We start from the raw sequence: 25,230 nt of genomic DNA, 5'->3' as shown, positions 1-25,230 counted from the left end.
AAAACACCTCCACCAAGGAGGACACCTAGTGGACCCGGTAAGAGGTAGGATGAATCTATCTGGGAGGAGTGGAGACATGAATGTGATTAAAATATATTACATAAAATTCTCAAAAATTAATTAAGATATTATCGTCAAATGACAAGGAATTAATTTGTTGCCTAAATACTGTGCTCTGGTAGCAGTGGGTACAATCTGTAGCATCTTATGGACAGATTTCCAGAGCTCTGGGAGAGAAGATCAGTGAGGATGGGACACAATACCAAGAAAGTAACTGGCTTTCTGGTCATCTTGCCACACACACAGTCATCATCTGTGCTCAGACTAGTGGGTGTTTCACTCCAAAAGAAGCAGCATGAGAGTTGGCCTTTCCACATCAATACAAGGATGAATTTTTGTCCTTCATATTTGCATTAAAATCATCTTTGGGAGCATTTATTGCATTTCCACAGTATCTGCTTCTAGCTGTGCAGAGATAGTAGTTTGGCTGCTGATCCATTTTTCCTGAAAAGAAGCAAATGTCAATGCTAGCTTAATCAATAGCAGCAGCTCACAGGTTTGCTTTGGATTTTGCAACACAATCAAACTTTGCAACTTGTCCTGAGATGGACAAGAGCTAAAGCCATCATAGCCTCCCTGGTGGAGTCCCTGCCCTCAAGTATGAGGAGTAGAAAATGCCAAACAATAAGGACAGATGGTACAGAATTGTGTTCTTTCCAACGTTGCTACAGATATGCTATAAAGTATTTTTAAGATTGACCTTTTATTTCCTTGATGACTTTGAATAAGTTCCATACAGTCTGTAACTTGAAGCTTGTGTAATTAGAGCCTTCCAAGTAAGCCACTGAATTTCTAAGTGAGAGTGTACTTTCTTCCCCAAATGGATTTTGTTTTCCTAAACCTGAAGGCAACAGGGACACTGCATTTTTGAAGATGGAGTTGCTACTGCAGAACAGAAAATTAGAATAACTTGCTTAAGATTCTTAAGGTGTAAAATAAAGGCGAAGAAACATCAACCTCTTAAGAAATGTTTGGGCACAAATTATTTGCATTATAAGAGATGAGGAAGATGCTTCCTCCCTCTCTTGTGACAAAGTTTTGATCAGACAAACTTTGAATCAAAGTTTTGATTCAAATTATGAATCCCTTTGATGAGTCAATACTCATCTATAGATTTAGATTCTGGCGTGCATTTTACGAGTAGGTTTTGATATGTATGTATGTGTGTTTTAAGATGCTGTCTGTATTTCATTTTTTGTAGAAAGTGTAATTGTAATCGAATGTTAGTGAAGTCACAGCCAGTTTCAGCTTGCCTGGGAGCTACATGATTCTCAAAAAGATAATGGTGTGGTGCTTTGAAGAGAAATGGCCACCACAGACTTGTGTGTTTGACTATGTGGTTCATAGGGAGTGGGCACTATTAGGAGGTGTGGCCTTGTTGGAGGAAGTGTGTCACTGGATTGTGGGCTTTGAGGTCCCAGAAGCTCAAGCCAGTTCACTTCCTGCTGCCTGCCAATCCAGACATAGACTTTTAGCCTGTGGCAGGGTAGCACTTGTGAGCTCAGCAAGTATCTGTAAATGCAAAATATTTAGTGCTTGTATGCATGTAGTAAGAGTATAGAAGAAAGAAACGAGTCAAAGATGAACTGTTCATCAAGAAGGTAAGAGAACTTAAAGACTTGGAAAACTCAAGGCAGAGCCATGTTAAATGGACTGAGAATGCTTGTCCTAGGAAGACCAGGAGCAGACGGCAATTGCTTCCAACAAGGAGACTAGCTACTGACCTGAGCAGGAGTCAGGACTACTGCCTAAGTACCCAGCAGACCGCATTTTAAACATCCCACATTGCCCAAGTTCAAGACCAAAGGAAGAATTACCTAATGGGATGCTTGGTGACAGTTCTGGGTATTCTCTAGGGATTAGAATATCTCTTCTTAAGCATTGTTTTAGCCAAATCGGGAGAGGGCAAAGTTCACTCATGAAGCCACTGGTCTCTTGCTATTAAGATGTCAGGGACTGAATACAGTGTTTTAAATCCCAATAGTTGTTTTGGGAGGGTCATATTGCTTTCCTCTCATCATCAACAAACAGAGACCACGAATGTGCTGAGACACTGAAAGCCGTGTGTGTGTGTGTGTGTGTGTGTGTGTGTGTGTGTAAATATTATATAATCTACCTGGGAAACAGTTACAGAGCACAGACCACAGCAGCCCCTGCAGCAGTCAAAGTAGATTTCAGGGGCTAGGAAGAAGCTTAGTGGGTAAAAGTGCTCAGCACTCAAGTGTGAGGATTGGAGTTCAAATCTGCAGAGATCAGGTAAGAGCTGGCGGCTAACCCAAAGCTTAAAAAGTAGAGTTTGAGAGGAAGTGGTGAGCCTCAGCGTGTGGAACACAGCATGTGCTGTTATTTTATACCCAGCTGGGATGAAAACTTTTACTCCCTGCTTGGGCCACGTGATAGGATGCTACTTTCCATTCCTGAGGGAAATCGAAGAAGACACGATGATTTGGGGAGAATTTTCCCTTAACATATATAAACATTCAAACCCATCGGGTAAGGAAGACAATGTTAGAGTGCACTTGTGTTCTTAAGGCGAACCAGGAACAACTTAGAAGGAAATGCAGCGCCCTGGGCTTAAGATGCAGTAATCGTTTGTATCAGACTACTCATTGCTTCTTTCTAAAATTTCCCATTAACTATATTTGAAGATGACACGTCATGCTAAAAATACTTTTCCTGAAGTGTAGGTCAAGGCTTCTTTGATAAAGGAAGTTCTCATCACCAAATCATCTCTGCTGATGTGGTCAAAATCAGGTGTGATAAAACACTGACTGCATTAGAATAAAAGTTTATTAATTATATAAAAGTTTAATAGAATTAATCCTGCCAGCCTCTGTATGTTTTTTATGATGCAAATGGTTCTAGAAGCAACTCAGGAGAAACATGTAACTTGAAAAAATAATAAATTACACTAAATAAAAAAAAATCTCTTCAGCTCATTTCACACTGCTAAGCCTCAAGGCAAGTCCAGATTCATCCAGGAGAATTGTGTAGAACACCATACAAATCCTGTCTTGGTAGCAGGAACTCCCCAGCCTTGGCTGAGGGCTGCAAGAGCTAGCCTAAAAAGATGTATAGAGACAGCTGGGTGCCCTGACCCATGCTGTAATCTCAGAAAGCTGTGGCCAAGGAGGGAGGACCAGAAATTGTAGGTTAAAACACAAACACACACACACACACACACACACACACACACACACACACACACACGCAAGGAAGCCAACAAGTGAACGGTGACACGGGATCATTGGGGCAGTTTGAAGGAGAGATTACACTGTATGTGGTTGTGGTTGTCCTTTGGATGGAGCTCAGGGGCCAGTAGATATTCAGCCTTTGTGGAGATGGACTGAGTCTATGGCAGGGACCTGAGGCTGGGTAAGGAGGAAACTATCCTGAATCAAAGAAAAGCTCCCAAATAAATAAGTAACCCAGAAGTAAGGCCCACAAGGATGAAGCTGTTTTTAAGTAAACTAAATAGATGTTTTAATAAGTATTTGTTGAAAAAATTCATAATCTAGAGAGCAGAGTTATAAGTAATAAATCGATTTAAGTGAAAAAAGTACTTAGTGTGTGTGCATGTGTGTGTATGTGTGTATATGTGTGCCTGCGTGTACACCTCTTCACGACCTACATTCATAAGCTCAGGGAAGGCAGAAGAGGGCATCAGATCTCCTGGAACTAGAGTTACAGATGGTTGTGAGCAATACACATCTTACATGGTAAGAATCTCGATGAAGAGATAGACATTTTAAAAAGGGCCCAACTATATACCACAGAACTGAAAGACACATTCTGAACTGAAGAGCCATTGTCCTGATCAAATAGAAATTGTTAGTGAATTTGAAGACAGTTCACTGAAAAAAAAATAGCCACAAAGGAGAATGAGAAAGAGAAGGGGGCGGGAGGAGGAGGAGAAAGAAGAGGAGAAGACACCTCCTCTGTAGAAATACAGGTTTACAAAAAAAATAAAGAACATTAGAAAAAAAATGTTAACTGTGTGGATGAACAGTACTTTTGTCACCTAAGTCTGTTTTAAAAAAAAATCAGTGGCTGAATAAAAGGCCAAATATATGATGTACTTTTTAACATATATAAAAGCAAAACTTCCAGTAAGAATAGCACAGAGATCAAGAGGAGCGAGACAGGCGAAGAAGTAGTTTCTGTTTCCACGTTAATAAGTCAGCACAAACAGATGCAAATTAAATACAAAAATAAGTAGGTGGAATGAAATATTCGAATCTGAGCACAGGTCAAAGACACTTTTGGGGGTGACAACTGTTTGCTTTCCTGGTGGCACTGACAGTTTGATGAGAATGTGTGCATGACAATCATCAATTTCAATAGCTCGGCTATAGCATTTTCTGTCAGTTGTATTTCAGGTACAGCTCTTAAGTGAAGACACAGAGAAAATTACAGACTAGGGTTAATCTCGTGCCAACCTTAAGGTGAGGAAATGAAACTGTCTCAAGAAAGAAATTTTGTTGCCTCTGGAGCATTTCACAAACTATTGTATGTACCCTCAATATAAGACCTGCCAAAAAAGGGAAGCTGTCAAGGTGCAATATTCGAAATTATAACCTGGCTAAAATAAACTTTCTCAGATATTCTCTGATAATTCCTTCCAAACTTTCTAAGACAAGTCCCTGTCAGTGCACAGTCCCACATCTCTTTGTCCCTCTGTCACTCACTGTCTCACTGACACAGAGGTTGGGGCAGTAGAGGAGAGAGCACTAAAATGCCTTTTGCCCAGGATGCTTTAATTTGCATGCTGAGTTTCCTCCTGAAAAGCAGATAGGGGTATGGAAATCCCTAGCTACTCCGTACCAGCACATACAACTTAGCAATACTCCAGCCCACCTACAACAGGTCAGCTCAAAGGTGTACAGTAACCTTTGCCAGCTCCTCTCTGCTTATTTTTCTTTAAAAATGCTATGCCATGCTGAAACAGTGCAAGCTGTAACTTAGTATATACTTATTGCTTCTCTGCTCTACATAGTCACATTTCCTCATTAACTTTTTAATTTGAAACAGATAGTGGGTGATCTAATAAAACAGCCCAAAACTTAGTAATCTTAAATTTTAAAAAATGTATCCCCAAACTTAGTAACTAATTTTTAAAAGAAATTTGCAGCTATCTTCTGAAGTGTGCTAGTTAGCTAAGGTGTTACAGTCCTTGGTTTTGCATCATTATGAGTCAGTTACAAACGTCTGCATACACCCAATGCCACATACACCTGAACGTCATTTAACCTGAACTACACAGTAGGTGCTGAACTGGACAGAAATCCAGAGCCACAGGCCCAGGAAGCTGAAGCATTCAGGCTAAATAATAAATAAACAGATATCCAGGGAGAAATATTGTTTTTTTTTTTAAGAAAAAAAATGCTGTTATAAAATGTTGAGGTATTTATTTTGGAAGTACCCAGTCTTATGTTGGTAAATGCCATCATGTCAGCCATGACAATCTTTCTCAATTTCTGTGTAGATATTCCTACTATGGCTGATTTCAAGTTGCTTTAACTGTACGTGAAGCTGGAAAAAGTACACACTCAGTTCTTCTGAGCTGGGGAATGAGTTGTGAGAGCATACCATGGAAATATCTCATGTGTGACTATAGTTAACTCCAATCTTCGAAGGGAAAACAAAAGCTAAAGCCCGTGTGTTTTATTCTTTTCAACTCGGAAGCTACCTCCTTTCAACCTCTGAAAGACATCCCTCTGAAAACGATTTTCTTTAGGAGATATTACCCACCACCAAGTGTTTGAAATATTGGGTAAATCGGCTTCTTCTTTCATAGAAATGTAGTGATTCATAGCTTAACTGGAATTAAGAGTTTACTGCGAATTCCCTAACAAGTGAAAAGGGAGTAACACAAACAAGACACAACATTTGAATACTGATCCCAGACAGGATTGGTTGTTAGTAAGAGGGGAGCATGCTTAGGATACAGCCACATGGATCTCCAATTCCAGACTTCACGTGTCCCACCTCTACATTTGGTTTTGTAATTTTCTTTGGGATCAGTGTCATTTTGCCCTGGTAGGAATTAAGAACGGGAAGACAGAAGTCATCTTTTTGTGGTGATGTCCACAAAGAAAGACTTTCTCCCAAGCTGTAGGGGGAAAACTAACGAAAGAAAAGGAACTTATCAAATTGGAGGTTTCAGCAAAAGGGGGAAGAAAGCCAGAGCAATAACGCTCCAGCACTTTAACACAACCATAGCAGGGAAATCATAGAAGGAGTAACAAAAGAGCAGACATATACCCAAATTCTGAGTCTGACTGCAGCTGGAGCACTGAGGGGTCTGTGTCCCACTGCAGGGTCCTAATCGTGCAGCACAAAGGAAAAAGAACACAGAGAATTAACAAAGGAGGAGGGCAACAGAACAACCAAACCGTGTCATTCTTCAAGGCGACGGCATACACGGTACACACACAGAACACCCCTCTCCCGCCCCCAGGGATCACGACAGAAAGAGTGAGCACCCTCCCTTTCCTTTGAGTAGCTGCTTTACATCACAAGCTATGGCCGTTTCCATGGAAGAAAGCCTAGAGCCAATTACTCCAGCACACACACCACACCACACACACACACACACACACACACACACACACAGTCACACATCTGTACTACAGATTCACTGACTTGAGTTATGTGAACTGCTGCACGTTTCCCTGACACCTTGGAGCCCGAACACATCGTGGAGCTCTAAGCTCTTCCAGGGAGTGAAGAGAAGTAAATACAGATGGACAAGGTAGTAGCATCTGGAGAAGTCAGACTAAATGGAGCGTGGCTGCAGGGTCTGGGGAACAGTTGGCTTCCTCAGGGCAGCTACTACAAATATAGTGCCACTACCTTTTAGACCAGCGAGTTATCGTTTTCCATATAGACTGTACAAAAATGCTCTCCAGTGTTAACACTTGTCTCTGAGGTGCCAGGGATGAATTACGTCTTACATCTTCTATGTGTTTCATAACACATAGCACAAAATGTCAGTAATTGTGAGGGCATCCACTTTCCCTTCTATTAATAAGAGGGGGTGAGCATTTCATCATAAATAGAGTATACACAGAAACCTTCCTCAGGTAGGCTCTCTATATTTTTCAACAAAGAATCTCTCCCAGTGAACCAGGCATGAGATTTTCTGAGACAATCGATGACACTTGGTCTTTGCCGCTGGGCATGTGTGTTTCAAATCTGGCCTGAGTTACCAGCTGGGTGACATTGGGTGCAATTCAAGCTATCAGCCCCCATACTCATACCCCTTTGCTTACTACAAATTTAGACTTCAAAGCAATGGCCTTGGCATCTCCAGAGAGATCATTGAAAATACAGGCACTCTGGCCTCCCCTCAGATTTCCCAGCTCCACACCACAGCTTCACAGTGTTCCCAGGTCACCATAAACATGTTAAAGTTTGAGAACTCCTGCTGGCTTTCCTTATCATAAAGACTCCCTCGCTGAAAAGGCTGTGCATGCTGTGCTTGTGGTACCTTCTGGACTCATTTATCATCTCTCTTCCCCTCTCTTACTTTAGGATAAGCTGTATCCACTTCTTCTACTAGCTATCTGCAGCGCCTGAGAACTCAATTCTTTCAAACCTTGACCCACATGTTCCTTCCCCAGAGATTCTTCCATTTCCCTACATGATCTTAAATGGCACTTCTCTGTTTCTCTCCTTTCTTTCTTTATCCTGCTTTCCCTTCTTTATAGTACTCATACTTTCCTGAGATTTCATTCTATATCCTTTTTTTCATTACTGACATTGTTCGGTTCTGGATTTGGGGGTCAGCATGGCAGAGGCAACCACAGCTCTGGCTTACAGAATGCACTTAGAATATGTGCTAATAGAGTGGAATGTTTGTTGAACGACAGAATGCATGAGTCTTTCTCCAGTTGTCTGCATGGATTAGCAGCAAGTCTACACAGAAAGTGCAAACAACAATTTGATCATCTGTAACTATGAGTATTACTACCGGTAATTGTTTTTAATCCCTGTTCTACTTGCCTGAGAATTTCAACAGCTCCCTGCAAAGACAGAAGGACAAACTTGCAGAGATTCCCTGGTTAGCTCTGGCTGTGCTCTTGACCTGAATGTTCTGAAAGATGATCACCAAAGTCCAAAGCAAACACTAATTGGCCACTGTTTCTTAGACCAGCAATGCTAAAGATTTGAGGTTCATGCAGATGCCTGATATTTTTGTTAACGAGCCAATTCTGGCCTAACAGAGCTTCAGTGTCTCGGGGTTTTACAGTTTCGACGAGTTTCAGGAGATCTGAATGCTGCTGGTCTGTGTATCACACAGTTTATCAGGGTCTCCACCACAAGGTCTTACTGAAATATGAAACTCAGACTCCCAACTCAGAAATTCTGCTTCAGGAGCTCTGAGGCAGTGTGAGAGTTTGAGTATCAAGTTCCCAGGTGGCAAGTGCAAGGCTGACTGTGGGACAATCTTCTGAGGATGACTTTTCCGTTGTCAGGAAATAGAAACTACCACTTCTGCTCAGCTGTCCCACCAGAAGCAAAAGCACAGTTTACTTTAGCCTGGCCACTTCCAGGCCAAAGAACCAGAATGTCTGGGGCAGGATCCAGGCATGAAAATTACTGAAATCCCTCCTAATGCTTCTCTCAGGCAGCCAGAAGTAGGAGCCACTGCTCTGGAACCATTCTCTGCTCAAGGAAAGTGGCCCCTGCCTGTTCTAGATGCTAGTTTCACTTTGGTTCACAGAGTAGGTGGGATGGAAGCCATTATAAACGCGTGTAGAGATCTAAGACAGAAGTGCAGCTTCTGGCTCTTGCTGACTGAGAAGCATGTCATGTTAGGGTGGACTTAAGTGATAGCCAATGTGCTTTCAGGTTTTGTTTTGTTTGGGATGACTTTTCTTGGAATCTTCTACTCCTCTATGCATGAGAAGAAGGCAGTTGAAAGAGCTCTATCTGTTCTGTTGTCTATTGAACAGATCACACGGACCTGCTACACCCCTAAGAACACTACCAGCCTTTGGATTTCTACCAGAATCATCTACTTAGGAAGTAAAGATCCGGTTGGATGTTTGCATTTAAAATATTTATCATATTTTTAACTATGTGCGTCTGTGTGAGTGTGTGCACTTAGGAACACAGACACCCTTGAAGGCCAGAAGAAGGTATTGGATCCTCTGGAGCTGAAGTTACAGGTGCTTGTGAGCTGTGCAACATGGGTGCTGAGAACCAAACTCAGGTCCTCTGTACAAGTAACTGCTTAGTTGTCTTTCCAGCCCCTGGTGTTTGCAGTTTTAACCAAAGTATTGGAGGTGATATATACAAATAAATGTGTGACGGCCCTGCCCCACTCCACCAAACACCATATTTGGGAAGAGAAATCTCAGGTATTAGGAGCAGAAAGCTATAGGGTAAGGAGTAAAGCCAAGGACATTACCACGCATGCTACTTTTTCTTTTCATATTTTCCATTATGATCTGTGGAGTTTTTATTACTGAGAGTATACTTTCATTTTTTTGGTTAAAAACCCAAAGTCAGTTCCTTAGGTAGGCAAACATTGATTTCTGTTTTTAAGGATGGATGAGGACCCTGTATTAAATGTTCACCAAATTCTCTTCGTGCAGACTTCCAGAGAACCTACAGTGAACGAGGCGGCATCTTAGGAAGACCACATCTGGACCTGAAGGTGAGAGAGTGTTGGGCTCTGAGAAAGGCTTTTGCTACATCAGGCAGCTCTCCTGTATCCAACACCAGAGGGAGCAAGTCTAAAGCCTTTCTGTATAAGAACATTATTAGACAAAATTTGACTTGTTATCCTCCTCTGAGGATATTTTATTGAGCCAATTGACATAAATATTACTTTATAACTTTATCAGGTTACTCTATTATTGAAAGTAAAATGGTAGTTCAGCCTATAGCTTCCTGGAGGGTTTGGAATATTTAAAGAAATTTATTCATAGAAATAAAAGTAGTATTAAAATTGTAAGTTAAATACATAAAATGTTATCATACCTTTTCCATGGAGGAGTTACCACATTTACTATAACATGGTATATAAATGGTTCATTTAATGATGAGGACATTGATTTACTTATTAGAGAACCATCTTTTAAGGTCCTAATGTATAGAATACTGTGATAAAAGGGTAAAAACCTTTAAGCAAACCACTGTTCTCTGTGTGGTGATAGAATGTACACAAATGGCTTCATGGGACATAGTAGAAAGCAAAACATGATATACCAATGGCATCATATGTATGCAGAGGAACACAGGAATAAGGGAAGTTAGATATAAGGGTATTCATACTTAGTTATATACTGATAACATATACTAAGAAGAAAACAATTCCCAATCAGTTGTATAGGGTTTGGCACATTTTAAATTTTCTATTAATATTAGGTAATAACTAAGTAACTATCATTAAAGGGATTAAAAATAATAGTTAAAAGTTCCCTTCCCCAAATGATTTCTCTGTATGTCTGGTCAGGCTGTGGGCTGGGCCACCTCTGTCCTTTGGGAACCAGGGCAGGAAACACTCCGTCTCCATGGAGACCAGAGATCCAACTGGATGTGGCCCTTGAATGACGGGATAGGATGGGAGCATACACTCAGTGTCGTCAGTCCTGTTTTATTAGACAAGGTCACTGAGTTATTCTATAAGGCCCTGGAGACTTTAGCCAACTAAACAATTTCTCATGGGAACAGTAACTTCTAGGTCAAGAAACCATGCAAACCCAACTGTCTTCTGGTATTGAATACTAGCTTCCTTTGAAGCCAGATGGCCAGCAGAGAGTTTGAATTTAGCGGAGAGGAAGTTGGACGGTTAAACATTATAGCCTTCCCTGGCCTTTCTCCAAAATGTCTTCATCCGTCCTTAAGAACATAGATAACCTCCACCGCTGCTCACAACCATCTCCTAGCTCTGTCTTCTCTAAGTTGTAGGCAGACCATCATTAGTACCCTTCCCTCCTTCTTTCTCCCCTCCTTCCTTCCCTCCCTCACCTAAAAGCCTACCATGTACCAAGTCTCTAACTCCTGATAAGATTCCTTCTTCAATGCTCACTTGCTCACTTTCTGCTTATCAGAGACAGATTAAAAAGTTTGAAAACAATCATAATCCTAGGAAGTATATCTTAAATTGGGAAGACACGCTGTCCCATGCTGTTGGCATATGCATGCTCCTCTGGGGAGAAATTCCTTCCTGTTCAGTTCTTATCAAGTATGGTGGTGTCTCTGCTTTTTTCATCTTTATTAAACACCAGGGTTGAGAGCTCTAAAATTTCCCCTCTAAAGCCATGTTTACTCTTATCCTTTCGGAGTTTTGGCTAATAAGAAAATGTCCAATAAGCAAGCATTTGGAAAACAGTAGCTAAGAATTGTCGTGTTTGTGATGTTCACATCCAGCCATCCAGCACAGCCGAGCCATTGTCACACTGCTATTGACATTTAAATCAGTATAGTTTTTAAAGCAGTATGCTAACAGGCACCAAGAGCCATAATTGAATTACCCCCTGGACAGGTTTTATTTTTCAAAACTTGATCTGTAAGTAAAACAGCATCAGAAAAAAAAAATAGTATCAGAAAAATAAAAGAAGGTGATGATGCTGAAGATAATGTCAACGATTACAATGACAGTTTCTGTCTCATGAAATCCCATGCTCAACTTCTGTACCTCATCCTTGATGGCTTCTCTTTGCATCTCATATTGAAAAGCGCCGCCTAATCAGGATCATACCCTCTCTTTTCACTTCTGTGTCTTACCTTAGGCCACTGTCATTGCATGACCCCCACATCCTCATCACAGTTGAACTCCAAATTCTACCTTTTCAAATGTGCTTTGGAAGTATCTGTTGGCAAATAATTTGCCCTTCTTTATCTCATCTGTCTTTCTGGTCTTTATTTACTCCCACAACCTTAGACCTTCCACTCTTCTCTGCCTGATCAGTGGTTTCCAAATGAGTGGTCAGAACTTGAATATATTCTAAAAATACTGCATCCCAGGGCTTATCTCAGACCTGTGCCCTAGGTTAAAATTTAGAAAGCTACTAGGTGAATTGAGTGACAAGGAGCAGGTGTAGGAACTAGTGATCTGAACTAGTCTCCTAAAGCCTGATACTTACGTTCTATTTAATCCATGGTCTACATCTTAGCTATCTGAATGTCTTCCTTAAGCTCAACAATTCCAAAACATGTGCATTCCAGAAGGCTCAGCTCAAAATATGTTTGTGTATAATAACACAATGCTCAGAAACAATTTGTATCTCTATGAGAAGTGAGTACCTTGGCTGCTTACTAAATGATTCTTTTGGTAAGTATGCAATTAGGCTAACTTTAGTTGTAGCCCTTTTATCATCAAGTTATACAACAGGACCAAACACTTAAGCTCTGAGCCCAGAAACTAGATTTCTGTCTTATTCCTTAAGGCAACCCTCACCTTGTTCTTTAGTTCCTATAACAATGGCCAGACCTTTCTCTTAAGTAGCATTATCTTCAATCAACTTGCACAGTATGCCTCTGGACCACAGCTGCCTTGCTTTTAGTTGTGTCTTCATCTTTACACCTCCATCTATCCTCTACCAATCTCATCCAGATTTATGTATGCTTGACACACACATACACATGCACACACACACACCACAAATAAATATTTTCCAAGTATCTTCTACATCACTACGGACGCTAACAATGTGTTAAAATAACCTCTGCCAATCATAATATTATAAATCTCTTAATTTAGAATTTTAGAATAACACTTTACACCATTATTATGCATCCTTATAAATATACATAGTTGAGAGTTATAAATTACAATACCTCCTTAGGTGACTTTAGTAAATTTATTAAATGGAGGCTCTAAGAAAGAATTAATTTTGTGTTTCCTGAAGGTCTGGCATGGTGTCTTAGAGTCCATAAAGTGTCAACTACTCATTGACAGAAGTGATGAATGAATGAGTCAATGAATGCTTATACCTGTCTTTCTTGTAGATGGGTGTGAAGTATGATGGCAAGTTTGTTTTAAATGAATACTTTATATTCTTATCATTAAAGAATAAAAGAATAAATCAGAGCATGTCTTCCTCGCTTTTTAAATACCCACCAAAGCATTTATGAGTAATTCAATGTATTTTGTCTTTATTACCATATTTTTTCATCATGACATTTTCATATATATAATGCATTTTGGTCTTATTTACTCCCACTTACCCTCTCTTGTTCTCCTCCAACTCCTGATGACACCTTCCTCTTCACAGCTAGTTACCCCTCTACTTTCTCCTCTCTCTGTGTCTCTCTCTGTCTGTCTGTCTGTCTCTCTCTATCTCTGTCTGTGTGTGTGTGTATGACCCAGTAGGTTAAATAATTCAATCACATATGTCCTGATGACAGAATATGCTCTCAGAAGATATGTCACTTTCACACTGAAGAAGAAAACCCTGTCTATGCTGCCATTTTGTGCCGAGGATCAAAAGAAGTCCTCATCTTCTTGGCCCTAAGCAATTTTCATGAATCTCTGCATATGGAGCTCAGGTTTTTATATCCTTCCTGTTCTCTCCAAGATGGAGAAACAGGTCCAAGGCAAGACAAAGAGTCCTCCCATGTAACAACATTGTTCTGAACTACATGTCTTCGCTAGCTCCAAATCAGACAAGAAAAAACAAAATGTATAGTGGCTAGCATAAATCCTTAGCCATGTCTTACCCAGATAACTATTTTTTTTAAATGCATTTCTAAAAGCAAAACACTAAATAATTAGGGGCATTTAAAAATCCGTCATATCACTCAATCTGTCATATTCATTAAAATGATATCTAGTAAGGATGATATTTAGATAATGAGTTAATGTTTTATTTCTTAGTCCTAATTATTTCCTTACTTGGGAATAAGAAATGGCAATGATATAGATAAGAATTTTCTTATTTTTATTATTTTCTTAGGAATTATTTCTCTTAGAGACAAAACTGGAACACTTCCATCAAATTCTTTAGGAAAGTCTCCTTTCCTTACTTTCTGTGTAAAAACCCCCTCCCTAGCACGTAAGCCCTAATACAAGGCTCCACGGAGGCGACAGGAACCCGCTAGAATGTCCATCTGAGCTGGACTCAAATAAAATGAAGAATTTCCAGCCTAGCACAAGACCATATTCTCTCCAACCTTACACGGAAGCCGGCTGCCAAGCAAGCGGTTTCTCTGGAAGGAGGCACGGCATCCACTGCCAAACCAGATGCTTGATTTGTGAGGAGTGCCATATGAGTGGCTCAGTACACTGCCTGAGGACGGAACCAGAAGAAGTCAAAATCCTAAATGATCAAGCAATGTAGTACATAAGGAGGAAAGAAATTCTAGGTCACAATCACAGTTGCCAAAGAGAGTGACTTTGAAAAAGACTTAATTTTATTGTATCTGATCATATGTATGTACGTGAGTGCAGGTGCCCTCAGACGCCAGAAGGAGGCATTAGATCCCCTGAAACTAGAGTTACAGGTAGTTGTGAGTTACCACTGGAAACTGAACTCAGGTGAGCCATCTCTCACGTCCCAATGACACTGAGTTTTAATCTGCATTAAGCCAGTGTCTTCAGTTTCTCTGATGTTCAATGAACCGACAGCATCTTGTGGAAGTCTCCTCAGATTGTAATAATGTACGGATGTTCAAATAAAAATGATTTGATGTTATTACTCAATTTCTCATAGATTTTAGTTATTTTGTTACTTTTCACCCTTATTAATTCCTTAATTCCTTTCCTTTGGCTTCTAATTTGCCGGATTGCCGTGACAGATGACAATGTTTTCATCAGGTAAGAGTTCTCTAGGTGGGAGATCAGGGAAGCCCAGATTATGCCCCATATTTGGATTTTATGCAAGTATTACATCAACAGAAAACCTAATTACCGTCTCTATGGAAGACTAACATTTTAGAGAAGAAATTGTCCTTGATTCTGGATGTTAATCTGAAATACACGAGGATCTGGAAGCCAGCCACATCCTGATGCTTCCCTTGAGAACTCTGCTTCTTGCTAAATGCCTCAACAGTCATTTCTCTTCCTGCTGCATTTGGGGTCACCTGAGGAGGACCCCCCAGCTTCTTAAACAAAAAATGTTGATAGGTGGGAAGACAGGCATTAATTCCAGGTATCATGGGATTATGTTGTGGGTAACTAGGGAAACTGGAAGAGGATATTGATATTAGAGTAAAGATAAATTGAAATAGAAAAATAAAGACTTTTTAAAATAAAAATATTTGACTAGAAAAATAAGACATACTGTATATAAGATGTCACAGATATAATATGAAAGAATACACAGTAGAGTATTCGTCTTTGTTGGTGGGACAATGATGTTTTTATGTACTTATTTTGTGCATGTTTCATAATTATATTAAACACACAATCAGTATTTCAAGTGATTCTTAAAAATGAAATATCTGGTAGGGAACCAGGGAACTGGTTCAGTCAGAAAAGTTCCTGACACATAAACTTGAGGACCAGAGTTCAGGGCCCCAGCATGAAAACCAGATGTGCTGCATGCCTCTGCAACCAGCGCTTGGGTCAAAGGGCAGAGACAGGTGTGATTTCATGTTATTACTAATCCCTGTAGTAAGCATGTTGTATGATCTGGTCGTTACCCTTGAGCGTGAGGATGTGCATGAGAGTGTGAATGTGCGCATGGAGGCCAGGCAGCCTACAGGCTTACTGAACTCAGGTTCAGTAAGAGGCCTCGTCTCAAGCAATGGGGTGGAGAGCAATGGGGAAGGACACCTTACTTTCACCTCTGGCCTCCATGCACACATTCATACTCACGTGCACATCCTCATGCTCAAGTGTTAACGACCAACAAGAATTTATCCATAACCCCCCCCAAATAAATAAATGAAAATTAAAAGCTTTAACAAGATGTTTGGTTGGATTAAATGTCCCTGTTTATTGGAAAATAGAACTTGATGCTTAGACCACAGAGGGTCAATAATCAAACACATAACCCCACATTCTGCAAGCCATTTATAAAAAGCAAACATCAGAGAGTTTCTTTCTGACTACAATGGCCATGTTGTTGATGTGCCATAAAAAAACGCTGCTATTATTACAGTAGAAGATCATACAACATGCAATCGCCTTGTGAGGTTTTTATGTGTGGAATCATGTTGAAAAGTTCTTTTGTGCAACTGCTGCTTTGGTTGTGTTTTTGAGGACATTAAGATCCCCCAGCAAAATAGGAGAAGAGAGTACGTATGAACTCCTTTATGAGCCAACCATGAAAATAAAAGGACTCAATATGAGATGAATGCTGCCATGTACAGAGATTCATTTCTGGTTCATAACCTGAAGGAGCGTGAGCAAGGCTTGGGTAACTCTAGCAATAAAGACTTTAATCTAGCCTTGACCTGGTGTTCAAATTTTTTACATGATTACTTGGATGAAGATATAAGCATGTTTATCAAATTTGATAATGACATCTACATTCTCCATGAGAAAAACTTAATAAAACTTAATAACTTAATTATTTTCATTTGAAAAAATATCTAAATCAAATATGAAAATGTATATTATTACAATAATAATAATATCTAAAAATCACAATTTCTAGGTCATGCTTCTTCTAAGTTCTTTACCAACATTAATTTGCTACATTTTCAGCATAATCTTCTGGAGCATTTATATTAATTATTTGAGATAATGTAGGATGCATGTATAGTTTATGAAAACTCAGATAAATCAGCCCAGGACAAAACAAAAACTTCAACTATGTTCTGTATGACCTTGAGGAAATGACCAGGGCTCACGATGTCTCTATGATGACATTGATACAAAAATTGAGGTAATAATTAATTCATCATTTCAAGAACAGTCCTCAAATCCCTTACTACAGGGATCAGTAATAACAGGAAATTACAATGTCAAATTCAGTTTCCATTTTCAATGAACTTATTATTTCTCAAGGGAGAAACTCAAATAAACAAATATCATTCTTCTTCAATCTACAAAGTATCTTTTATTCAATTGTAGTGCATAGAGGACATTCAGGTTAATATTTTTTTATCATATAGAGAAAACTGCTTATTCTTGAAGCCTAAGAATAGGGGTTTGGATTCTTCTAGCATCCTCTATGTGCTGTAATAACTACACTTCTCTTCTTGATCTTTTTATACATTGGACTACTCTTGAATTTTTATCCAATAATAATCAATAATATTAGCACCTCTATGCACTTGTGGAATTCTAGTTGTATAAATTAAGGCTTTTATAAAAATATCTATGTTTTTAAGTAAAATTACCATTTCAAATGCTTTATTAATATAATTAAAATTTGAAATTCTAAGAGCTTGTTCTTTGTCCATTACAATTAACTTAGAAATAGTTGATTATATTAAAAGGAAGGAAAAAAAACTCATCACAAATAGAAGTTTTGACTGAGAAGTGGGCTATAAAACCTAATAAGATATTGTAAAAAAAAAAATTCTAACACTTTAAGTTTTAAAATATTTAATTCATACCAGTATAAAATAACTAGAAATTATTTTATATTTTTATTTAAAACATTCATTGCTCTCAAAATCAGTAAAAGGATGTTTGGCAAACTTTCTATTTACAATTCAGTATTTTAGTAAGAGACATGAAGCATGCCGATTTTCTTCTGGCTCTCAGAAGACATTTTTAGTTTGAGCTTTAAATGCTGGCAAAGGACTAGCAGAATTTGTGTGCACCTTGGGGCATGAACAGATGTGTTAACTAGATTCTGAAGTCTTTTGAATGATCTTGTATTCTAAACAAACAGGCAAACTTCTGTGATGTTTGAGGTGTTGTCAGCACCTCCCCGGGCTGTGGTCCTGTGAAGTGTTAAAGACAATAGTAACTGTTTTCACAAATTTCACTTCTCTAATGAGGAAGAACACATAAGATAGAATCCTAAAATCTAAAATATGATATTCTCCTACATAGCAACATTTGTCTGTTTTTTATTAAAGCAAAAACATAAATCTGTCCAGGATCTTACATTCAAAACAAGGGCAAGGTGTCCTAAGAGATTCCTAATTCATTCTTCTCAGACAAACTTCATGCTTGTTTTTTTTTGGAAAATGATTCTCTCTCTCTCTCAGCCAATTTTCTTGCATCTGAGGAAAGCGGCCTTTAGCAAGGATTTGCCCTCTGGCTCCTCACTACCTACTCTTCTCAGAACTTGGCTATAATGAAATGAAACTTGCTGGAGTTTGACTCTGGCAGGAAGGAACTGCCTCATTCCTTTAAAATGATTCACCACATTTACACACACACACACACACACACACACACACACACACACGCACACTCTCATGTTTAAGAAGGTGAAAGAAAGAGAAAGTGGTGTTTTATGGGGAGCACTACTTGCTACTAAACCAGAGTGGTGGTAGGTTTTTTTTTTTTTTTTTATCAAGTTTACAAAGAGGCTCATCATCTGTGAAGTCTGTCATAAAATTTCATGCTGCCAACTGCACCCATTGAAGCTGAGCAGAATGACACAGCCTCACCTTTGTACAGAAACAGCCATATAAGAAGCCAGTGAAGCCCCACGGAATGTGACCGCATTGTGCCAGCTCCCAAATAAATGTTAAATCTTATCCAACTGTGCTATCTTCATCACCCCTCAAAGACCTGCTGGAGCATTCAAAGCAACAGATGAAAGAGATGCATGCTACCCCAAATCACAGGGGCAATTTGCTAAAATAACCAACTTTGCCCCCACAAAAGCCTTTCATTCTTCTAAAACTGAAAGCAGGGCCTACTGCTTCTAGAGGCCTGCCAAAACAGGATGCTCCTGTCTGAACACACGACCAGGCTGGTACCCATGAGGACATGTTGATTATTGTTCATATCTGAAAGAAAATACAAGCGTATAGCTCAGGGCAGTTCTGGATGTTTCTCGTTTCTCAGGGTGTTTTCTGTTGGGTGCGTGTATATGTATTAGTGTGTGTATGTGTATATGTGTGTGAGTGACTGTGGTGTGTGTGTGTGTGTGTGTATTTGTATGTGTATGTATTGTGTGTGTGTATGTATGTGTGTGAGTGTGGTGTGTCTGTTCGTATGCATGTGTGTGTATGGGTGTATGTGTGTGTGTGTATTTCTATGTATGTGTATGTATGTGTGTATATGTGTGTGAGAGTGTGTATATGTGTGAGTGTGGTGTGTGTATGTGTATGGGAGTGAATGTATGGTGTGTGTGTGTGTATGTGTGTCTGTGTGTTCGAGCTGGCTTTAAACTCATGATCCTCTGCCTCACCCTCTCAAGTGTTTGGATTTAAGAATGTGTCTTCCTGCTCTCCTTAGCCACACTTTCCAAACCCAATTGCCCAGGTCTCCATGAAGACAATGTGTACTTCCAGAAGAAAATGCATATGAAAATGGATTGTCTGGAAAATAGAAGTGTAAAATTTTGTAATTCTCTCTAATAAAGAAAGTTGCTTGGACACTTAGAAAGGTCCTCGGGTAGGGAAAGGTTGCAAAGTGCACTGACAGCCCAAAGGCTAATTCACCATGATTGCAGTATGGAGGATGGCCATTTCCTTTATTTGAAGCTTGCTTCAAGTATTTGATCATTTCCCCCCAAATTAGGAATCACATCTATTGGTCACATGCTGCCAGCCATAGGTCACAGGCTCATGTCTGTTTCTAGTAAAAGCAATTTCTAGCTTCATGTGAAAAACTGGGAGATGCACAAAAATTGGGCCCCTGTGGCTAGAAGGCTCAAACACCTTGAACAAGGAGGAAGGCTGTTGGACAATGGGGTGCTTGCTGGCTGGGCTACCGTCCCCACTGGTGTTCATTCCTATCACCTTCTCAGGGGCACCTGCGTCTGGGAATCCTGGAGAACACTATCAATTTAGGAGAGTTGCTGCGACTCTATCATAGGGCCTTTCTCCTCTCCACCCTTTTTCTTCTCAGATAGCCCCTCAGTGGTCAAATTAGAGCATGTCCACATTCTGTCTCGGAAGACAAAGAATGTCATAAAAGGTTAGTAACTGACTCCAGAAGTGACAACAGTAAACTGCTAAAATTCACAACAGAAGCAAAGCTTTGTGGACTGGGTTCTCAAATGTGTCAACTCTCTTAGATAAGCTAGAGGCTAAAGAGACTAAAAGCAGCATTAGAAACCAGATCAAAGCTGAACCGTGAAAAGATGAGTAAATGTTCAATGGAACTTTGTTCCTTCCCTGTTTCTTTCGGGCCCAAGCTAATGGGGATGTTTACAGTCATTAAGGAAGATACAGGGTCCTCAATGAGCCAGCTCAAGGAAGGATGGTATTGTTGTTTCCAGTGGTCAAAAGAACCACACCGTCCCTAAATATTGCAACCCAGCATGAATTCAGCACGAGTGAAGACATAACAGTTGCATGCACACCCGATGGCATTTCAACAGTGTTCTCTTGTGAGACTGACATCCTCCCATGGCCTTTTAAGAGGACAACTCTTACCTTGTCAATGGCCCCAGATCGCCCGAGTCTTGGCTTCCAGCTTCACTGGGAGTGCTCACTGATTTCGAAGAGGGAGACATAGGGGTTGGGACTAAATAATGAAAATAACAGGTATCCCATGTTAAAAAATGCAGCGGCTGCACTGGGGAAGAGCAGTGTCAGACAAATCAAAACAAATGGGCCCAAATTAAAGTGGTTGTATGGCCAGGAGAGATTGAGATGGGATAAGGAGAAAAAAAAGGAAAGAAAAGGAAGAAAGTCAAGTGAATTTTTTTATATTTTGGAAAATGGAAGTCTGAAATGAATTTAGACAGAATTAACTTAGGGATTCTAAGGCCATGTCCACCTAACGAAGTAAAATGGAGAATCACAGTCTCTATCCAGACAGCTCATCCTACATTTCTTTGGTAGGGACCATCTAGTTCATTGTAATTCTTCACTTTACTTTGTTAGTATAGATATGACCTGTTTAAAAGACGAGGTGTCTATAAAACTTTAAACATTATGAAATGGATGCGCCTAAGTAATTTTACATGCTCAAGAAGGGTAAGAAATCTATTGAGTATCTAATTTAGAAAGAAATGTATGGGTTCATGGTGCATAAACAACTCTGTCCTAAGACGAAGTGACAGAGAGGAAGGGTAAATGTTGAGCCTGTTAATTTAAAAATCTCTTTCAAAACAAAGGGAAATGCCAGCCTGCTTTATTTTTACATTTAATGAGTGGTTTCGTCCCACCCTACTTTCTCCTTTCATTTGGGACTTGTTTTCCTTGTCTCTGGCAGCCCTAGGAGACACAAGAACAGAAGTAAACTGCCATCCTGAGGGCGGGAGAAAGAGAGATGCTCAAAGATCAAAACAAAGGAAATAGAAATGCATTCTCTTTCTCCAATCTTCACATCTAAGCCAAGTGTGCTTCAGCCATTAGCTGCACCAAATAGGCAAGATGGCTCCAGGCCAGCCATCTTGATATGAATTAAGGGGATTCATATCATACATGTCAAGAAAGCCATGTGCAGAAAGAAACTTCAGTAAATGAATATAGAATCCCATTTGATTTCAATCATGTGCAATTTTCTTTTATTTATTTAATAGAGTAAAGGGCTTAATAATTTTTTTTCCAGTGACAATGACATAACTTCCAAGGAGCTGGGTATTTTCATGTGGCTCTTTGATTAATTCCCTAATTACTCTTTATGCTAAGATAAAGAGAAAGCTGGAGAGATGAATGAAAAAAAAATGGGCCATATTGGAAGGAATTCATGGGTAGCTGAGAATTTAACCACCAGGTTTATGCAGGGTAAGAAATAATAAGATATACCTCTACTGTGTTTAACAAGTGTTGACATGGCAACCACATTTCAGACTATTTTGAAGCAAAAATATAATTGATCGATAGATGTCTAATTTACATCATATGTCAGCTAAATACAAAGAAGTTTGCCAACTTCTCAAAAAAGTCTTACCAGCGAAATCCCCTATAGGTTATGCCTTACATAATAAGATGTTAAACAAAATCTAATTTTATGAGGGCTTATTATAGCAATAGACACATGATTTTACATTTAACAGTTGAGATAAAATGAAATGCTTTTTAGTGGTATTTTAGTTTCATGTTTATGCATTAAATCATATTTAGCAATACTTAATTTTTACTTGTATATGTCCTTTTTCTCATTTATATTGATAGCAATAATTGCTTTACATGGGTATTTTTTTTCTTAATTTAAGTAACTACGAGAATAAAAGAAATTTTATTTTAATATGGAATTAAAAGATGAAACTTTTTAAAACAGCCCTGATATTGTGTTTATTTCTCTGCATCATTTAAATGGTTTTATTTTTAATGTATTGGATATTATATAGTTTTACAGACACTCTCAGATTATTTTTGATATTATTATGGAAAATAAATAAATAAAATAAAAGTAAAACAACTCATGAAAGATATGCAAGCAAATGGCAGAATAAGCTCATGCAAACTACCTTTAACAAATAAAATAAATTATTCAAACTCAATGACAAAATGGGGTCATAGACAATCAATTAGAAATGAATGAGTTGGAGGAGGGGTATTGCAGTGGAAATGTTAACTAACAATGAACTCAAGGTGCACATGAGCCAAATAAATATAAGCTTGTAGATTAGCTGCTAACTTTAAGTTTTCTGCAAATTTCCCACCGAATACTCTGTTTTCACCACGGAATGACTCTATGCCTATAGTGTTCACAGTATTTATAACCCAATTAACATTATCTATATAGGCAAAGAGAGGTTGGGATTCAGCAAGAGAAACAGTGAGCAATTTGATGCTTAAAAAACCCCAAGATATCTTCTGTACATTCATTTAACAGGTTTAAATGAATCTGCTGGTGACACAAAGGAATGTTATGAGCATGTAATCCGTCAGTAGGTCATTAACTGCCGACGACTCTGTGAGCACTATTCCCATCTCCTTCCAGCCCCCTCAGTTCTAAAAAATGCATGCAACTAAGACAACGAGCCCTAGATTGTTCTAAGCAGAGAAAACAGTCATAAAGCTAACACTTAGAAGCGCAGCAATGCTGGACATGGTATATCCACACAAGCTGGGCTTGAGGGTTAGTGAGGCAAGTGAGCTGAAGTACCTAGAGGAGGCTCCGGGGATATGCCGATGCTCTGTAGCAAAGCTTCCGTCTCCCGTCGTTTGCGATCCAGGTCGGAGTCATCCTGAACAGGTTCTTTCTTCTGCTGCATATCTGCCTAAAAGATGCGATGTCAGCAAGGAAAGTCAGTGATGTAGCTAAATGCAAGCTTTTCTTTGATGAAGTGGAAAATGCCTGCAGCAAAGATCAGGCGAAGTGTTACATAGATATAATCCTGTGTTGGGGATGAAAACCACACTAACTGCTCATTTAGTAACTGACCAGGGCAGGGGGGTCGGGGGGCTCTCTCTTTTGGTGGAGACCTTTCCCCACCTCTATCACACGGTATGAAAGTAAGGGCAACTGTGTCCAAGCATGACCTCCCAAGTGAGTTCCAGAACCTGAATGGTTTAAAAAAAAAAAAAAAAAAAAGAACCCACTTGTGTGACACACAAAACACATGCACACAAAATAAATAAAAAGCCATAGCTAGAAATAAAATAAGAAAATTTCAGGGTTTTGGAAGGAACCATCAAGGCAAACTATTTCTGTGTGGGGCTACTTTAAAAGTAAATCTTGTCTGTTCCAGTCTCCATGTTTCTTCTGGGACACTGGCTCTTGGTCAGCACCTTTCAGTAATACTGATATTCCAAAAATAGAAATTTCTAGAATCTAGCTGAAAAGTAAAAAGTAAGACTATTTGTAGAAACTGGTATATAAATTTTACTATTTGTATTGGTAGTAGAAGCTCATTATGGTAGAACCTGGGCTAAAGTCTATATCAAGGCCTGGTAATATCTGATTGTTATAGGTCTTTTTTTTTTCTTTTTTTTAAACTGGATTTGGATTTTCACAGGAGCCATTAACACAGTAATTAACTCAAAGAAGAAAATATTTTTCTATGAAAACACAATGCAAATAAAACAAAACAAAATTCTACTTAGGAGTTTTTCATGCTTTCATGAATTATCTAAAATACAACCTGTGTGATTTTTAGATTCTGTGCCCAGCTTGTGTTTTTATAGGACTGTGACAAACAGTAGCTATAAAAGATCAAGGGACTTTAGTGTTTCTAAAGTCTCATCGCTCCTGCTAGTCCTTTCTCTATCCTGCTCTCTATCCTGCTCTCCTGTTTCTTACTGGATTTATCCATTCATGTTCCATTATTCCCTTCTACCCCTTTCTATCATTGTCTTCCCTCTTTTGAAATGCCCAATGCCATGGCCTCTAACTAATTTCCTGACCTCTATGGGTCAAATGAAACATACATATGTAAAGATTCCAAGCATACAACCCCTTGTAGTTTCTGGGTCTGAGTTACCTCACTCAGAAAGATTGCTTCCAACTCTGTCTATTTACCCAATAATTTCATAACTCTGTTTTTCTTAACAGCTGAGTAATTTTTCATTGTGTAAATGTACCCCATTTTCATTGTCCATTTATCAGTTGACAGCCATCTAGGATGTTTTGATTTCCTGGCTACTTGTGACTAGAGTAAAAATGAACACGGATGAGCAAATAAATATCTCTGCAGTAGAATAAAGGTCTTTGGGATATATGTCCAAGAGTGGTCCAAGAGTGGTCTAGCTACATCAATGGGGGAGACCTATTTCAAATTTCCTGAGGATGCGCTCCACTGATCACACTCCTTCTTCCAAGGCTAAGAGATCATTGAAGAAGAGGGGGTGGAAAGATTATAGACATACAAAAGTAATGAATGACTACAATGAAACAGTGTTTTCCAGATGCAGCAGAGGAGTTCCACATATGAATTCATGGCGACCAGGACCGCAACAAGCTCAAGCAAAGAAAAATACAGTATAGGTTGGGAAGAAGGCATGAAGCCCCACCTCTAGTAGTTTTAAAAAGAAGATGAAGGGAGGTATTCTAAGTGGAATTGTAACTAAAGGTATTTGCCCAAACTGCATCAGGAGAATACTAGTGTGTAACTACAAGCATCCTTCATGAGCCCACAGAAGTGGCGATCATGAAGCCCGTCAAGACAACTATCCTATTAATTATCAGATGTCATTTATTCTCCTTTGGCATGAGGTATCCTAGCAAGCACACTACCTCAATGAACATAACTAATTTCATGTGCTTGAGACAGAAAGAATGCAGGGCAGTTT

General features: G+C 39.2%; 1 protein-coding gene across 1 annotated transcript; it reads right to left on the bottom strand.

The window, feature by feature from the left end:
* Nucleotides 1-2,716: 2,716 nt before the first annotated feature.
* On the bottom strand, nucleotides 2,717-23,502 carry LOC129681225 (dynein, cytoplasmic 1, intermediate chain 2a-like; the record flags this gene model as incomplete). Its single annotated transcript, XM_055613123.1, has 6 exons — nucleotides 2,717-2,831; nucleotides 4,268-4,447; nucleotides 6,325-6,384; nucleotides 20,479-20,569; nucleotides 23,105-23,219; nucleotides 23,384-23,502. Coding segments are annotated over 6 exons (680 nt in total), but the record flags the coding sequence as incomplete, so codon positions are not given.
* Between the last annotated feature and the right edge of the window lie 1,728 nt (nucleotides 23,503-25,230).

The sequence above is a fragment of the Psammomys obesus genome, unplaced genomic scaffold (assembly GCF_907164565.1).
Source record: "Psammomys obesus unplaced genomic scaffold, mPsaObe1.curated_primary_1811, whole genome shotgun sequence".
Taxonomy (NCBI): Eukaryota; Metazoa; Chordata; class Mammalia; order Rodentia; family Muridae; genus Psammomys; species Psammomys obesus.
The sequence above is the reverse complement of the archived record's forward strand: the minus strand, read 5'-3'. Positions and strand labels throughout refer to the sequence as shown.